The sequence below is a fragment of the Crinia signifera genome, chromosome 5, assembly GCF_055691185.1.
Source record: "Crinia signifera chromosome 5, ASM5569118v1, whole genome shotgun sequence".
NCBI lineage: Eukaryota > Metazoa > Chordata > Amphibia > Anura > Myobatrachidae > Crinia > Crinia signifera.
In genome coordinates, this window is record NC_139221.1 from 317,427,993 (window position 1) to 317,446,758 (window position 18,766).

At 45.3% G+C, this 18,766-nt stretch overlaps 1 protein-coding gene across 2 annotated transcripts in view; it reads left to right on the forward strand.

The window, feature by feature from the left end:
- The window catches only part of KCNQ3 (potassium voltage-gated channel subfamily Q member 3), a 168,803-nt gene that overhangs the window by 138,608 nt on the left and 11,429 nt on the right, over positions 1–18,766 (forward strand). For both annotated transcript variants that reach the window (XM_083144862.1, XM_083144863.1), the window contains 3 exons: positions 15,404–15,606; positions 17,286–17,388; positions 18,127–18,258. In XM_083144862.1, coding sequence (XP_083000988.1) covers positions 15,404–15,606; positions 17,286–17,388; positions 18,127–18,258 — 438 coding nt within the window. The remainder of the gene's footprint in view (positions 1–15,403; positions 15,607–17,285; positions 17,389–18,126; positions 18,259–18,766) is intronic.

The window sequence follows — 18,766 nt, forward strand, 5'->3', positions numbered from 1 at the left end:
ATGTTGAGGGGTTGGCTGGTCTACCCCTCCTGCCAGCAGGGAGTGTTGCCGGTGGTAATGCACCAGAAACGGATGACATTAGGACCCTGTTGCTGGTAACCAGCTCCACCATAAGCTCATTATGGTGGAGGAGGAGATCATTTTGGCGGGTGGCTTGCTCGGCCAGCACCTGAGCACTTGCAGCCATGGCCTGATGTGACTCAGCCATGGCCTGCATGCTCGCAGCGATGGCCTGCTGGGTGCTGACCAAGCTCGCCAGGATCTCCTCGGTCCTACGCATCCGTTCTGATGCCAAGTCTCCCTGCTGGTTGATGTCCCCAAGCATGTTGGCCAAGGTGGCCAAATCGGCTTGGGCCGATGGCTGCTGCTGCACAGGCCTACCCCTGGGGCCAGGTGGCACGGACTCCTCCACCTCCTGAGCAGAGTCGTCACCAAGCGGTGGGGTGTCTGTGGAAAAAGATAAACACAATTAGGACACATTCTAAGATAATTACTTGCACAAGTTTATGGCATGACCAATATTTACCTTCCAGAAAAGACGCAAACACTTCAGCTGGGGCCTCGCTATCCATCGTGCTCACCCCCCTGATCTCCTCAACTGATATACAGCTCTCGGCCATCAACTCCAGGGGGGTGAGCTCTAGCCCTGATGGCATGGGCCCGGCCCCAGATGTCTGGCTGTGTTCCCACCGCTTGGTCATCTTCCTCTTCAGGTTGGTTTTGAAGTCCTGCCACCTGCAATGTAAGTTGACATATTAATACATGTCACTCCAGATGTTAGCTGTTGCAGCCATTGCTCTGTGCTACATATTACGACATGTGATTAATGTCCAAAAGATAATATTACATGCAACTATGATATCAACCGTTACAATAGACATTCACAATCACCCTACTATAACTCTCACCAAAATAACATGGCAATAATGTCTGTGTATCGTAACAACCTCACGGGCCATTTGCAAAATCCATCTAAGCATCAATTCAATCATTACTTGGCTATTACTGGGCACATGTATCACAAAACAACTTGCCTCTTCTTCACATGGTCCGTCTCACGAACTTGTGGCGCTACTTCATTAATCTCTGCCGTTATCTGTTCCCAAATCTTCCATCTGCGTGTGTGTGTCAGCTTCTCCGATGGACACTCAATCCAATCACGTGCTCGGGGAACCAGGATGGCAAGCTCCTGTGCTTCATATGCCTTATTTTTTTTTGGTGGTTCCTCTGTTGCCCTGGCTCTCCCCTTGCCACGTCCTTGGCCACGCCCCCTGTCACGTGTCGCTGCACTTGAAGTGCTGGCCATGGTACTACCTTGTGAAGTCCCCGGTTGTGTTCCAAACAATTCTGCTGATGGTGCATATGAGCCAGCTGCAGGTTGGCCTGCTGCAGAAGGGCCAGGTGTAGGTTGCCCTGCTGTAGAATGGTCAGGTGCAGGTTGCCCTGCTGTAGAAGGGCCAGCAGCCTCCTCATTACCCACTGCCTGCATGTGCAGTGGCACATAGGTGGTGCTGGAGTCCATCTGGTCAAATAGTTGCTGCAGATCTGGGTCCACCTCTGGTTGTGATCCAGACATGTTAGCAACAACATTGTCACCTTCTAATACACCTTTATATACTGTTTGTGTATCCTGTTTGGCGGACATAAGCGGCAGCTGCGTTCCGTGCGTGAGCGTACGTCGCTGTTTTTTCGCGCCGCATACGGTGGCGGAAATTCCATTGTGTAAAACCTGGCGAAAGTTCTACATGAAATACTGGTCACCAATGCTAACATTGCATAGAATCTTCGGTACTTGTGAGTTATCTGGACGCCCGATTTTTTGATTGTATGCCTTAAGTTAAGGCATACAATCAGATACGATGCGATGCGATATCGCATCGCATCGCATCGCATCGCATGCGACCATCGGATGCGATGACCCGATTTTTCCATAGGAATCAATGTTAAAATGATTCCTATGGAAAAAGGGGTCCTTTTCATACCCCTACTATCCAAGTGGGCATGGAGTTGGATATAAACCTGTGGCGAGCGTAGCGAGCCACCGAGCCCGAAGCGTGGCGAGCGAAGCGAGCCCCGCGAGGGGACGGTATTCCGTGTCCCCTCGCGGGGCTCGCTACGCTCGCCACGCTTCGGGCTCGGTGGCTCGCTACGCTCGCCACAGGTTTATATCCAACTCCATGCCCACTTGGATAGTAGGGGTATGAAAAGGACCCCTTTTTCCCATTGAATTCCATGTTAAAATGGACTCAGTCCATTTTAACATTGATTCCTATGGAAAAATCGGGTCATCGCATCGCATCGCATCCGATGGTCGCATGCGATGCGATGCGATGTGCCCGATCCGACCCGATTTTGAAATCGGGCGTCCGGATAACTCACAAGTACCGAATCTTCTGATACACCTGTGACTATTGCACAATACACATGCTATTTGCTAGCATGACATGACATTTGATTCATGACTACTGTGGTATTGTGGCGTTTGATTGCAAGCTAAAAGTAGCCCAATCCCTTAGATAATCCAGGCCACAAGTCATGCAATACTCATCTCTACTGTTATAGACCACACATGTGAGAGGCCTATAAATAGTGACTTGCTGCTAGAATCATTTGTCTCCAGATCTGGACTTGTCAGGGTCTAAGGTAAGGTCTTCCATGCTCCTTGTAGATATGATATCCATTAACATTTATTTAATATATCCATTATATCTTCATTATTGTAGTTGATACTATCCCTGATGACTGGTGAGTACATTGATTTATTCTCTAATGTGTTGGGGATTTTTTCCTGTGTTGATGTATGATTTGATGTATGATTTGTTTGCAGATATATATATATATATATCTATATATATGATATTTGAATTTATTAACATGTTTCAACATTTCAAGGAGCAGGCAGCCAGGCAGGCAGGCAGGCAGGCAGGCAGGGCTGGTGTATAATGCTGGTCTCAGGATACCTGCAAGTATGTGTATGTGTCTTTTAAACATAAATGTACGCATACACATAGATGCATAGAGTAAGTAATGCTAACTACAGCTATGCGTTGCTAAGCTATAGCACGCGTTGCTTGGCGGAGCGAGGCGTCATTGGATTTGCTAAGTGCATACACACTGTGTTTTATATATATCAGATTTGTTCATTGCCATACATCTGCACTACTGTTTTGAAGGCATGCGAATTTGTCACCATTTGTGTTGGCGCAGAGACGCTGTTCATGTAAAGATGAACAATAAAGTTATTAACACAAATAACTGTGATAAACCAATGCCACCACCTGATTGGTTGATAGATGCCATTGTTAACATGGCGGAGACAAGAAGGGCAGACCCCTTTTCACATGCGGAGCTGAGGGTTCTGGTCTCCGTCATGGAGACAAGGCTGGGCCGTGCGGGGCCCTTTATCAGTAACCGCCATAAGCGGAGGGCCTATGCTGCGGCAGGGCGCCGTATTTACGCCCGCACTCGGGTGCGGAGGTCCATCGGGCAGCTCGAGCGGCGGTGGTCGGACCTCCGCAGGCGCCAGCCCCAGCTGTTACAGCAAATCAGGGGCGAAATTGCTGATTGTGAGTATTTTAGCTATGAAATTTCGCACTTACAACATAGCATATATAAACAATAAAATGTGTCTCATGATAAGTGGGTGTCCATGGGTTTAAAAGTCCATAGACTGTTATGTGTGCTTCTTCCTGGTTAACATGCATTCATGTGGCTTTTATATGTAATGACATAGCATTGAGGATTCTGATGCATACAATGTGCCAGATCTAATATGTGTTACACATTGATAAATGCCAGGGTTGTAATGTTTGAACAAATTACTAACAATCACATAATAATTTAAATGTCACATTTTGGAGTCCATTAACAGTAAGGACCTACTTTCCTGCATCGTTTGCCATCATTATCACCCTTCCATGTATGTCTTGTTATGGATTAATACATGTGCCCCAATGACCCGACATTGACCATGATTTTTTTTTCTACCACACAGCACGAGCCCGAGCCCGACAGGCCCGTGAAGAGGGCGAGGCAGCCCTGGCCCAGGAGGAGGCCCAAGACCCTGAGGAGGAGGTGGCGGCAAGGGTGGAGGAGGAGGAAGTGGAGGAGGAGGAAATGTTGGAGGAGCAAGTGGAGGAGATGGTGGAGGAGATGGTGGAGGAGGTGGTGGAGGAGGAGGAGGTGCCTGAAGAGGTGGTGGTGGAGGAGGTGGAAGAGGAGTTGGTGGCAGAGGAGGAGGTGTTGGTGGCGGAGGAGGAGGTGGAGGAGGAGGTGGTGGTGGTGGAGGAGGAGGTGGAGGAGGAGGTGGTGGTGGTGGAGGAGGTGGTTGTGGCGGAGGAGGTGGACGAGGTCATGGTGGCGAAGGAGCTTGCGGAGGAGGGGGCTGAGGAGGCCACGGTTGCCCCAGAGGATTCCGATTCCGAGGGGGAGGAGGCGTGCCAGGCCCCGGAGTCCCATGAGATCGGTATGTTTACATAATGCATCATTCATGAAGTAGTTGTACTGGTATTTGTTATGTAGCACTGGTGATTAAAAATTTTGTTCCAATACTATTCATATAGACCCCAAAGTGGGTAGCTACAGATACAGGTACGGGTTAGATGGGGTGTCCAAGGCATCCCTTTCATCCAGGACACCTCTGAATTACACAGGTTTGTGGGATGGGTTGGAGCTCCATTTTGACTGCCACATAACCGTTGTAGTTAAACAGGATCCTGGAGTAAAGGGATGAGTGGATCATTTGTGGATTAAATTCACCTGCTGCAAGCGTAGATTATGACCCATCAAATAGTGGAATCTATATTGTTGGTGAATGTTATTTATAAACTCTAGGATGTATGCTATAAATGGAGTATGGCCCGGCCTACCTTGGAATGGAGTCACAAGTTGCCAGTGTCCCAGGAGCCTCCTCTACCTAAACACCCCCTGTAGTTCCGATTGTTTTTTTGCCGTCACAGAATTGTAGGTTGGTTTAGACAGAATTATGATTTTGAGGATGTGTACTGTGCATTCCTGACATTTGCATAACTCCCATGCCACGAACCATCACTGAACTTAGACTGAGCAGATTGTGACAAGTTCTTATTGACGGAGGCCATGACATGCTTGTCATTGGTTAGTCATGGGTGGGTTGTGACTGAGAAGAAACACTATGACTGTTATGTCTTCTGCAGAGTAAAGGGTAGAGGGAAAAAAAGACAGTATGTAGTAAATAAGTTTGCATGTATGTATATATGTATGTGTCATATCTATTTATCTATGTGTGTCTCTATCTCTCTACATAGATATATATATATATACACATGTCACCTAGCATTTGTGCAATTTATGTAGCAGTATGTGAAATGTATGCATGAATATCATGACTAATTTGTGCCCCTTTGACATGCCCACAGATGACACCACACCGGCAGATGAGGGAGTTATTGGGGCCCTCCTGCGGGCGGAGCACCATTTGAGGCTCTTACTAGCAGATCTGCAGGACCTTCGCGATCTCCTGATATAATTTATAATTTTATATTTTGTGATTGACATGTTAATTTTGTATTATAATAAATGTTTTATGCAAGTTCACAGTTGTTGGTTTTCTTTGCACATTAAACAGTATATGTGTAGATTGTTTATAATCTTTTACACAGGGTCTAATACAAACCATTGCACTTCAATTGCTGTAAGGGTTAATGTGTGCAATGCATGTGTTAGGCATGCTTGTAAGGATATATTGGCATCTAATTGATTCCAATTCAAAATAAGCAGTTTTTTATGAGGATAGGTAATTGAATAAGTGGGTCATGTGATGTATTGCAGAAGATACATAATAGTGGGTTGTTTGGCGTAAATACTCCGCTTACGGGCGGTAGCACCGCTTGGCTCCCGTTCGGATGCGGGATTTCCGAGCATACTCTGTAATACTCTGTAATACCGTGCAGAATCTGAGTGTTTCTCCCGCACACGCATGGTTTGTATGTCGTCCGTAAACACGCCCTGTTCTTAAAGAGTGAGTCCGTCCGAATGCGGAGGACACGTGGGCGTTTCTACGGACGATGGCCGCACGCGGCAAAACACCGTGGCGTGCGGACCGCTCCGTAAGAATGCGGGAATATCCGCACCGATCAGAATAAGGGCCATAGTTTTTTGTTTTTTTTAAATACGTCTATTAAGGTTACAAAACATTGTCATCTTCCTGACACTATACCCTTGTATGCTGTAGTACAAAACTAACAATTATCCGACAATGTCACTTTGTGCGATTCGTTTTTTTTTCAACCTGACTGTAAAAACTTTATGAAATATTTGTGTAACAGACACACACCGAACATTCGCACAATAAGTGGTAAACACTAACTAAACAACCAAAACTTAGGAAATACTCCACGTCAATGATAGGCTACCAAGAGATCAGTGGTTCTGAACGTGGTGTGTAATTGATGACCCAGGCAGGAAGCAGTAACATCTGCATCCCATTACCGCCCCCCTCCGCCAGCTACCACAATGATACTATTCACATATGCGATTAGTATCGGAAAGGGAAGCTCTCGCGATAACGGGGTTTTTACCACATTTTTCTTTTAGTGCATCCCGCCCTCGGTGTATTTAATCCTAAAAAACAAGTCCATTGCTTTATCAGGCAGGAAGCTGACCAAGTGCAAAGCATTGTGGGAAAGTAGTAAAAGCATAAACCAAAGTAGTTTACCTATCTCTACCAGTGTTAATTTCATCGACAGAAACTTAGACAAACTATTAGTCGACGAAGGTTATTTCTGTGACTAAAATGTAACGAAAACGAAAATAGGAATTTCTTAATGTTGCAAATGTTGCTAAAATTTTAATCAATGTGGTCATGACGAACATTGGCTACACAAAAATGCTGTATCATTTTGATGTATTTTTCGACTTATTGGATTCTATAATTAATAATAATGTATTTTAGACAGTTTTATCCATCCTCTCTGGCCCTAGATTTACTTACTTGCGCTGAGGCTGTGCAGCAACTCTTTGTCATGTAACATAGACGTTAGTCCAGCGAGTTCAACCTATCTAACTTGTAACTACTGACTTGAGTAAGTTATATCTATAGGATTTCCTTAGTGGCCAAAATGCATCCAGTTTTGATTTAAATTCATTAACAGTAGTTGCTGTAACCACCCCCACCGGCAATGAGTTGCAGAATGTTACTGCTCTAATGGTGAAGAACCCTCTTCTTAATTCAGTACGGAATTTCTTTTCCTCGAGCCTCAGTACATGCCTGCGTGTCCTAAGTCAAGGCCTGTTAGTGACCAATCATCTCCCAGTTCCATATGATTCCCAATCCTGTATTTGAACATACTGTACTAATCATATCACCTCTCAACCTCTGTTTCTCCAGTGAAAACATATTCAGCCTGGTTAACCTATCTTTGTATTCTAGTGATACGAGACTTTTTACTAGCTGTCACCCTTCTCCAGGGCCGTAACTAGGGGGGGCTAGGGGGTCACGCGCACCGGGCGCTGGAGGGTGGGGGCGCTAGTGTGGTGTCCCGGCAGCGTGGTCCCTGGGATGAGCAGTGGGGGTCCGGGGACTGGTGGGTTAACGCCAGGTCCTAGCGGGGGTCCGGGGACTGGAGAAGGTTAACTCCGGCTCCTACTAGCGCTGCCGGGCGGTGGGCGGGAAGCAGGCTTTGAAAAGACTTGCCGGACGCTGATTGGCTGAATTCAGCCAATCAGCGTCCGGCAAGTCTTTTCAAAGTCATCAGCGCTTCCCGCCGCCAGGCAGATAGCGCTAGGAGACGGAGTGAGTAAAGGCTGCCGCTACACCAGTCCCCGGACCCATGGACGCTGCCTACCCCTGCTGGCTGCACACAGGAATGTTGGCAGCGGGGGTCCAGGGACTGGTGTAGCAGCAGCTTTCACACACACAGCCGCTCGCTATTTGCCTGGCGGCGGGAAGCGCTGATGATTTTGAAAAGACTTTCCGGACGCTGATTGGCTGAATTCAGCCAATCAGCGTCCGGCAAGTCTTTTCAAAATCTGCCTCCCGCCCACCGCCCGGCAGCGCTAGGAGCCGGAGTTAACCTTCTCCAGTCCCCGGAACCCCGCTGCCTGTCCCCAAGGCAGTGATTTGTTTTTTTTTTGTTTTGTTTTTTTTGGGGGGGGGGGGGGGTGCGCGACCAAATGACTGCCGCGCTGGGCGCCGAAACACCTAGTTTCGGCCCTGCCTTCTCTGTACCTGTTCCAATTAATTTATGACCTTTTTAAGGTGCGGTGCCCAGAACTGAACACAATATTCCAAGTGTGGTCTCACCAATGCCTTGTAAAGAGGCACTATTACATTGGCATCCCTTGAATCCCTGCCCCTTTTAATGCATGCCAGTGTCCGGTTTGCTTTTGCTGCTGCACTTAAGCAGTGTGCACTATTACCCAATTTTTCATCTATGATGACCCCCAAGTCCTTCACTACAGCAGAATTTCCTATAATAACTCCATTAAGCCTATAAGTAGCTTGTTCATTTTTGTTCCCATAATGAATTACTTTAAAATTTTCAACGTTAAACTGCATTTTTCACCTTTCCGTCCACCTTTCCATTTTAGTTAAGTCACTTTGTAGTGTTTCCACACAAATATTGCAATTTTACTCACTATGGGGGTTATTCTAGTTCACTCTTTCTGACAAAATCCTTCTTAGATGGACAAAACCATGTGCACTGCATAGGGGCAGATGAAACATGTGCAGAGAGAATTAGATTTGGGTGGGGTTTTACTTCAAAGTGAGATCTATATTGCAGTGTAAAAATAAAGCAGCCAGTATTTACCCTGCACAGAAAAAAAATAACTCACCCAAATCTAATTCTCTCTGCACATTTTACATCTGCCCCCCTGCAGTGCACATGGTTTTGTCCATCTAAGAAGGATTTTGTCAGAATGAGTGAACTAGAATAAGGCCCAATGTCACTTCCAATATCATTAATGAATATATTAAACAAGGTGGGTCCCAATATTGAACCTTGCGGGACCTCACTTTGGACCTTACCCCAGCTGGAATGTATGCCATTTACCACCACTCTCTGTCCCCGATTGTGCAACCAGTTTTTAATCCAATTACAAATTTTATCTCCTAACCCTAAATTACCTAGTTTCGTTAATAACCTTTTATGAGGCACCGTGTCAAAAGCTTTAGCGAAATCAAGCAGTATTACATCAACAGATTTTCCTAAGTCCAGCCCCTTACTGACTTCCTCATAGAAGCTAATTAAATTAGTCTGACATGATCTATTTTCGATGGACCCATGTTGAGCCTTACTTATCACTTTCTCCTGTTCTAAGAAATTTTGTTCCTTCTAATATTTTCCCCACAATGGATGTAAGGCTTACCGGTCTATAATTTTCAGGGTAAGTTTTGCTACCTTTCTTCCATATTGGTACTACGTTAGCTATGCGCCAGTCCCTTGGTATTGTCCCCGAGTTTATTGATTCCTTGAATATCAAATATAATGGTAGAGCTATGACAGAACTCAATTCTTTTACTATTCTAGGGTGTATTTTGTCCGGGCCAGGAGATTTGCTGCTATTTAGGTTCTGTAATCTATTTTTGACTATTTCCTCACTCAAACATACAGTTTGGGAGCAATCAAAAGCCGAGCATTTAATCTGTGGGAGATCTTCTGAAGATTCTTCCTTTGTAAATACCGAAGCAAAAATTTAATTGAATAATTCTGCTTTCTCTTTTCCTTCTATTACCAGGGTACCCTGCTTATTTTTTAGTGGGCCAATATTTTCCTTCCTTAACCATTTTCCATTTAAATAACTAGATTTTTTTGGGATTAGATTTGCTATCTGCAGCTATTTTACGTTCAGTCTCTAATTTAGCCATCTTGGTTGTATTTTTACAATTCTTATTACATTCTTTATATGCGGAAAATGATTTGGGTGTCCCATCTTGTTTAAATGTTTTGAATGCCCTCATTCTTTTTAGCTATTTTAAAATGAATTTGCCGATAAGCCACATCGGTTTCCTTTTGACATTTGTTCTTTTATTTACCCTAGGAATAAATTTATCAGTGCCCTCCAGCAGTATTTTTTTTTTTAAAGTTTGCCACCTTTTAGTAGTATCCATATCTCTAAACAATTCCTCCAGTTTATATACTTTAAGAACTCCTCAAACTTACCAAAGTTTGCTTTTCTGAAATTTAAGGACCTAGTTGCTCCAATATAATTATCATTGTTAAAATTTAAATAAAATGTGATCATATTGTGATCACTGTTCCCCGATGTCTCCCTTATGGTTATATTAGTAACAATGTCCCCATTGTTACTTATCAAGAGATCCAGGATATTGGCCCTTATTCTGATTGATGCGGACTTTACCGCGTTCTTACGGATTGCGTCTTTACGGCGTCTGCGCATGCGTAGAGAACGCAACGCGCATGTGCCACGCCTTGACTCGGTACCAGTTCGGACAAAGCCCGTCCAAAACTGGTCACCGCAATCAGTCGGGAAATAGGGGCGTATTATGGGCGTCATGCGGAATGACACATGGGCGTAGTTTCAAAGTGGGCAAAACGGGGCGGAAACATGGGCGGACACGGGGGAGTACACTTATGTTGGGGGGCGTACATTCGGAAACCACTCCGAATGCACGCGAGCAAAAAGGGCTGAAATGTGCGGTGTCCACAAGTGTACTATTGCTTTGCGGACACCACTCGTTCATGCGGTAGGCGAACGTACGCCTAATGACTACAACCATTAACACCTGAACCCAATACAATCTACTCCTTTACTCATTACTCACTAATAGGACGCTTGTCAGTGCTTTAATTGAAACGATTGCTGCTTCAAGGAAACCTTACTCATCAGCCACATATGCTGTACTTCTCAGACACTTAAAAACTGCTAACAATTGACATGACAGAATATTAATACTAGCAATACACATGTGTATTCGACATGTACTCATGAAACCACACATTTTGGGTAAAGTAAACACATTTATTTATATTCATGTCACACTCAATGCCACTGTCATGCAATGACCATAAAATTAAACATCACAACTATAAACAACATGGCAGGAATGCAGCAAAATAAATAATAATAAAACAAAAATATAATAGCACACAGATGGACAGTGGGTCATGTGATGTCTTGCAGAAGATACTTCATAGTGGGTTGTTTGGCGTAAATACTCCGCTTACGTGCGGTAGCACCGCTTGGCTCCCGGTCGGATGCGGTATTCCCGAGCATACTCTGTAATACTCTGTAATACCGTGCCGAATCGGAGTGTTTCTCCCGCACACGCATGGTTTGTATGTCGTCCGTAAACACGCCCTGTTCTTAAAGAGTGAGTCCGTCCGAATGCGGAGGACACGTGGGCGTTTCTACGGACGATGGCCGCATGCGGAAAAACACCGTGGCGTGCGGACCGCTCCGTAAGAATGCGGGAATTTCCGCACAGATCAGAATAAGGGCCATTGTTATTTCTGGTTGGACTTTCAATAAAGTAACACAAATAGTGGTCATTTAGGGCATCCAATAATACATTTCCCTTAGCGGTACTAGTTGACCTATCCTTCCAATTTATTTCTGGGTGGTTAAAGTCACCCATAATAATAATGTCCCGTAAGCTGGCCGCTTTTCCCACCTGTAGCAAGAGGTCTTTTTCCTCCTCCGTATTTATGTTGGGTGGTTTATAACATGTTCCTACTATACGTTTTTTAGTCCCTTTAATATTACCTGTGATTTCTACCCATACCGGTTCTACCGACTCCATTGTGCTCTTGTTTATGTCTTACCTTATTTATGGTTTTAAGGATGGTTTAACATATAAACACACCCCTCCCCTTCTACCTAATCTGTTTTTTTTCTAAAAAAAACTACAACCTTCTATGTTAGCCTCCCACTCATGTGATTCATCCCACCAAGTTATGGTATTACCTATGGGATCAAAATCTTACTGTAGACTAGTACGGGATATAGTCATTAGGGTTGACATTGGGTCCACCACTGAAGATCGACACCTCTTAGGTTGACAATGGTAAGGTTGACAGTCAAAAGGTTGATATGATTTCACCTTTTTCTGAGCCGACCGGAGGTATTTCTTCCCAAATTTGCCCGACCCAATGACCCATAGTACTGTACTACTACTACTACTTACTTGTATCAGGCAGACTGTATCTTTTTAGTGATTTATTGTATTCTTTAATTATTTGAAGTAAGTTTTTTTAATTAAAAAACATTTGTATTCTTAAATTGATGTTTACAGAAAATAAATGACCTGCCGCGGAGGAAATAGCCTTTGTCTTGCGCTTGTTTGATACCTAAATTACTAAACACATATAGTGGCAGGTATACAATGTATTCAACGGAATGATAGAGAAATGATCTTCAGCAAAATCCATTACAGTATCATTAAACTGCAAAGCTACGACTAAATCATTGACTAAAATTAGAGTAATATGTTATCTGAGATCCACTGACTAAATGTTGACTAAAACGAAAAATATGACATTAAATTTAGTCAAATTTTAAGAAAGTGACTAAGACTAAAACTTAATTGAAAATCGTTGCCCAAATTAACACTGATCTCTGCTGCGTTGTGGTTTAGTTTAATTAATTCTAGTACGATACTGGAGAAATGCTAAGCTTTTAACATTACTTTACAGAGTAGCTAAGACTATATCAAATAACTTCAGTTTGATTAGAAATTTGACCACATTTATCTGGCTTTGTGAGGGGGGGGGAGGCAGGGCCACCATCAGGGGGGTGCTTTGGGGACAACTGTCCTGGGTCTGGCCGCTCTGACAGAGGGTAGGACCTGGGCAGCTCCACAAAGCACTGCCGCCAGCATCCCCCCTTCAGAAACAGCTGCGTCCGGCCGCCAGCCCTGCTAAACTGCAGCGGGTCGTCCGCATGCCTGCCTTCTATCTTTAATAGTGAGTGATAGCTGTCTGTAAAATGGCCCGCCCCCCCCCCCCACCGTGCGACAGGCGCCGCAACGTGACATACTGACGTCATCTCACCGCAGCGCCAGTCGTAGGAGAACGAGAAGCCGGCGCAGCCATCCCGACCACAAGACCAGTGATGGTAAAGCAACGTGTGGCCGGCTGTCTTCCCCCCCACCCACTCATCTGTGGGTGATGGTGTGCAGGCACAACAGCAAAGCCAGATTTTTATTTTGTGAGCGTGAAACACCGTAAACAATGTTTTTTTTTTTTTTTTAAAGTAGTCAATATTTGTTGTGCCTGCACACACTTGTAAAGCCCCATACACACTGGATGATATTGTTCACAATATCACTCAGAAAGGGCTTTCTGAACTATTTTGTGAACAATATCGTCCAGTGTGTACACTGTACATCGTTAATGATGCGCACACACGTGCCTTGTTAACGACATCTTCCCGAGTCCAGCATATTCAGACGAGGGAGGACATCATGAACGACGGCCATGCTGCTGCATGACAGTCATTCCCCTGCTGCCATCTCCTCCCCGCGTGTGCGGCATCTGAATTGAACTGTGCTGCAACCCCACCCCTGAATCCACCACTGGTCTACCCTTAGCTTTAATGGCCATCATTTTTCATATAAGCTGCGAGTGTGTACACAATTGCGAATGAACTCTAGTGGGCGTCTCTTTTTATTCCTGGGTGGCAGCTTCACTAAGGCACTTGCTAAATGCCTAGGTGTGATTGTGGTGCAAAGGCAGATTGGTTTTGGCAAAGCTTATTGCAGCGATAACATCAGTCATCACCATAATTCCCCTTTCACACCACATTTATAACCCGGGTTATTGCTGGTTTGACCCGGGTTCGAGATGAAGCGTAAAAGCACCAAAATGAATAACTTGGTTTGACCAACCCGGCAATTGAACCCTTGTTATAAGAAGGGTTAACCCCAAGTCACCCTGTGTATGATGGGTAACCTGGGTTTAGGGGCCTATTCAGACCTGCTGGAATCCGGCCCCTTCCCCTATGTTTGGAGTTTACGCATGCAATCCCCGGTAGAGAACGCGTCCGCTCCAGAGGGGCTGGGCAGAAGCGGTTGAGGGTGGACACGGGGCGGGGCAGTGGAACGCCCAACATTTTATGGAACGCAGGCGGCCCGATGTGCAGTGGTCGCCCCATTTTCTGCCATCTCGGGCTGAAATATTTGTCCATTTTCACTGAATTTTATTTCCGAAGGGGAGAAAAATAATTTGATGGTAGGATGCTAGCGGCACAGCCGGTGGGTGGACGGGTGTTTGGCGGGACAGCAGCCGGTGCTTACCTGTTCACTAGGTTGCGAGTATATGCCGCTTAGTGAATGGGTCTGAATCAGGCTCTTATTGTGAATGGGTCGGACCCCAGAATCAAATTCCTGGGTCCAACCCAGGACAGCAATCTGAATGCAGTACAATTTAACAATCACAAATGCATTTGAGAAAATTCAGAGCAAATTGATTGTGACAGACAGTAAATTGCTGCTGATTTTCCCACCTGGAGCTTTAAAACCTTTTAAAATCCGTGTTTATCCAATCATTTTTCTTTTTTTTGGAGAAATGAAGAGAAAGAGGCCGCAATCGCCGCATTCAGTGTTTCAAAGTTGTTCCTAAGTAAATATTTTGCTCTGCAATCAGCAAGTTAATTTTGTTTTCTCTTCAAATGATTTCCAGCCATTTTCTCCTTTATGCGCTAATGACACGCTGGGAACAGTCCTATTATTGCCATAACGATATCTCAGACTGTGAAATGTATAATTAGAACACGGCGGCTTCCTTCTCACTTCCCAATCAATGCAGCAGGAATAAAGTACAATGTAACATTCAGTTATCTAACGTGTTTTTTTTCCCCTTCTAAATGAATTGGTTTGAATATTTGTTGCAAATCTGGGATACAGTTATAATCCCGGCGGTCGGAATCCCGGTGTTCAAAATCCCGACCGCTGAAATCCTGACACTTTCTCCCTCTGTGGGTGTCCACCCTTAGGGGGAGAATAAATTAGTGTGCCGAGTGTAGCTAGGCACCGGGCCCGCTGCGTGGCGAGTGCAGCGGGGGGGGGGGATCTACGTCGATTTAAGATGCATCACCATTGTGCTCTGGAAAATGTGACAGATACAAAATCCGATTAACGGAAAAGAGAACTACAGTTAAGGATGTGTATAGGGTAAAAATAAAAATACAAAGGTCAGTTTTTGCCAGCAACAGAGATTCCAATCCTTTGTTACATCTGAGAGTTGCCATTGGACACTTCATATAATGCTCTGCCGAGGGTGGCGGTCAGGAGAGCTCTGCCACCAGACATCGCAGTTGCTTATTCCAGCGCTCTCCAACGGCAAACTCCTAACATCCAGGATCCTTCCTTATAACAAATGTGCTTTTCTCTCCGAGATTGGGGGACAAAAAATCAAATTTTCAGAGACCTCCCATTAAACTTTTATGTTCTGTCTCTTTTCAGTCAAAGGTGGAGCCTTTTGGATCGAGTGCGACTCTCAACCCCACGTGGGACCAGTCCTAAAGCAAAAACGTTTTCCCCATTAAACATTGAAGGCGTAGAAGAGAGCCCCTCGAAGGAACCCAAAAACATTGGTCTAAGCAACAAGGAGCGTTTCCGCACGGCCCTGAGGATGAAAGCGTACGCGTTTTGGCAAAGCTCCGAAGGTAACATCCAGTTATCATTCCAAATTTTTATAGGCATATTTTATGGCAGGGAATATAGCTTATATACAGGTCCTTAATCACTGAGCAGTGAACCTTATCTTACTGCCATGAGCTCTAACCAGTGTGAAACAGTCAATCCACTCTCTGCGATAACCGGCGTCATAATTGAATTGGCTAGCCGGTAGATCATTGGTTCCATACTCTGCCATTTAAATGACATTCTGGTTCAAAATGCCCAGGGAGCAAATCATGTGTCTCGAACAGCATCGGGGATATTATTTTTGAATTCTGCATGGGTTTGGGGGGAGTTGTTTATCCATATGTTGTATTTGGATTGGTAAATTTAAATACAAGACATAGCCAATGGGGTGAATTCAATGCTTTTTGCGAGCTGTGACAGCAAGCAGTGCTGACTGCTCGCTGTCACAGCTCGCACGGTCAGTATTAAACAGACCCCCCCCCTGCACACCCCCGTATCCATGTCGCTGGGTTTTTACGGGCTCCCTGTATTAGCCGCCAACCTCGCTCTTTGGGGGAATCCTCGCTGCTCTCTGATAGCGAGGGTTCCCCTGGAACATTGAATACGGTGAGCGGCTGGCACATCCAAGCGAATGCACTGGAATAAGGCCCTGAATACTGCCCAGTAAGGTCACAGTAGCCCAAGCTGCCTGCAGGGTGCGCTGTTGTGACAATTGTAATACTCCAGTTATTGTAGCTCTGGTATGGTGAGAATAAAGCAACAATGGGTCCGGCTGATAGATTTTACAGTGTCTAGGTAGACAGACAATAGATCTACCCCAAAAGGTAAACAAGCAATAGGTTGACGGGGTTAAAAGGTCGACAGGGCCAAAAGGTCGACATGAGTTTTTCATGATTTTTTATAAAACCGTCTCGTTCTTACCATGTCAGCAGAGGCACTGAGCCCAAAGCATGGTGATCCACGTCAACAGTTGTCAACATTCACACCAAGAAATGACCCTGTCTACCTTTCCAGTGTTGACTTTTTTGAGCCTGTCAACCATTTGACCCTGTCGACATATTGCATGTTGACCTATTGGGTTGACCTATTGACTGTCTATACAATAATCCATGCCCCCTTCTATACTCTCTAGAAACAATGGCGCCTATTTAGACCCATTCGGGGCCGAATTCGTACACGTGTCCGATGGTGAGGGGTTTGCGCAAGCGCAAATATGCGGATGCGCAAACACCGGGAGCGAACGGCTTTGGCGAGTTTCACAATTGCTGGGCCATTTGCTCCAGAGGGGGCGGACGGGAGCGGGCAGGAGGCTGGGACAGGGGAACCCCCAGCGTTTTATGGGAATTCAGGTTGGTCGAAGCTGACGTCACATGACACCCCCTTTTCGGCTGACTCACTCATTAGGTCATGGTTGGGGATGTGGGGGGGGGGGGGGGAGGGGGAGCGTTCGGCAGGACAGTAGCCGGTGCCTCTCCCCCCCCATGAAGGCCATCTGAGTTTGTTACTGGAATAAGATTTACAGTATGACCAATATGTTTTTCAGGCCACTTATCTCCATCCTGCTCATAGACTTATCTCCCGCGGCTCTGAGCTGGTCGCACAAATGCCGAGTCCTTGCATGTTAGCCAAAAAACATAATAAGGGAATAAACATTTGTTTCTGTGCGTCCGTTCCAATAACTCTTTTGCCCGCTCTGTAGATGCCGGAACAGCAGGAGATCCCATGGCGGAACCTGGCTACAGTAATGAATTCCTGGTGGAAGATTTAATCCCTACGATAAAAGTCGCTATCCATGCCTCTAGGTACGTTGTATAATTCTCACATCATCTCATGTATTGCGTGTGTCTCTCTGACTTCCCTCTGTGCTCTTCATTCATGTCTTTATAGCATGCAGTCTGGACTGTTTATATGTGGTGCCCTTGGATATGACACAGAGCCACAGCCTGGATAGAATTGCTTCAGTACAGATACTATGGCCAAGTAGTGATGGCCATTGACCATCGATGATTCAAAATCATTGAGTGACTATGACCAAGGATGAACACTTTTGCCATTGATAGGGGGGGGGGGGGGGAGAGAACCAATGGTTTCCCATCATCGTTCATGCAGAAGCAAAAAAGTGCTGGGACATGGAGCTCAACTCATCCCATGAAACTCCTACGAAGCTCGCCCCCCCCCCCCCCCCAGGCTCTTATTGGCCCCCAACCTTCTGTATTGTAAAGCAGGGATGAACATCAATGGGTAAAACCAATGAAGGTTCTAGTGCAGATAGGTTCACACCATCTAGGTTACCCATCAATGGTGCCATCAATGACAACCATTAATGGGCAACCCACCGATGGCCATCCCTGCAGCAAAGCTATATTGTATCAATGGACAAAAAAAAATTGTGGGTCTTCGGCATGGTGTGAGCGATTCGGATTGTAGCTGATTGTGTTTAGTGCATCATACCGAATATCTAGTGAATGCATAAGAAGCAGACAGCACAGTGCCTCACACCTCAATCATATCAAGGCTAAATGATCTTGTCTTCCATACAGAATACTGCAATTCCTTTTACATAAGAAAAAGTTTAAAGAGACCCTGCGGCCTTACGATGTGAAGGATGTCATAGAGCAATATTCTGCTGGCCATTTGGATATGCTCTCTAGGATTAAATACCTTCAGTCAAGGTAAGGTCAAACTTAACCTAGAATTGAAATAATTGTACACATTATGGGGGGAACTGAATGTGCAATTCAGTTCCCCCCATAATGTGTACACTCTTTCATTGCAAAGTAAAAATCACAAATTGGCTGGTTTTTGACTTGGGATCCATGCAACCAATATCAAGCCATGCATGTAGATATTTTCTTAAAGCCCCCAGAGAGATCCCAGATGTCAGGAGCTCCTGTAAGGTGTAGGGCGTTGTATGGTAAAATGGGTCATCGTTGTCATAACTTCCACCGTTTGCATCAGTGTAGGGCATGCTCATGACTATAGAGTTAATCATGACTTGCCTCTCAGTTGACTGGGGAGGATGGATGAACCGCGATGCCATTGTACTGTCTCTGGATTCCAGAAGGGCTACCAAAAATTCAGGAGGCAACTATGTATCATGAGACGATGATGGTGAGGTTGTTGAAATCACAGCGGTGTAGTCACCTTCTGACATCTGTAATATGGGTTTTGTTCATTCAG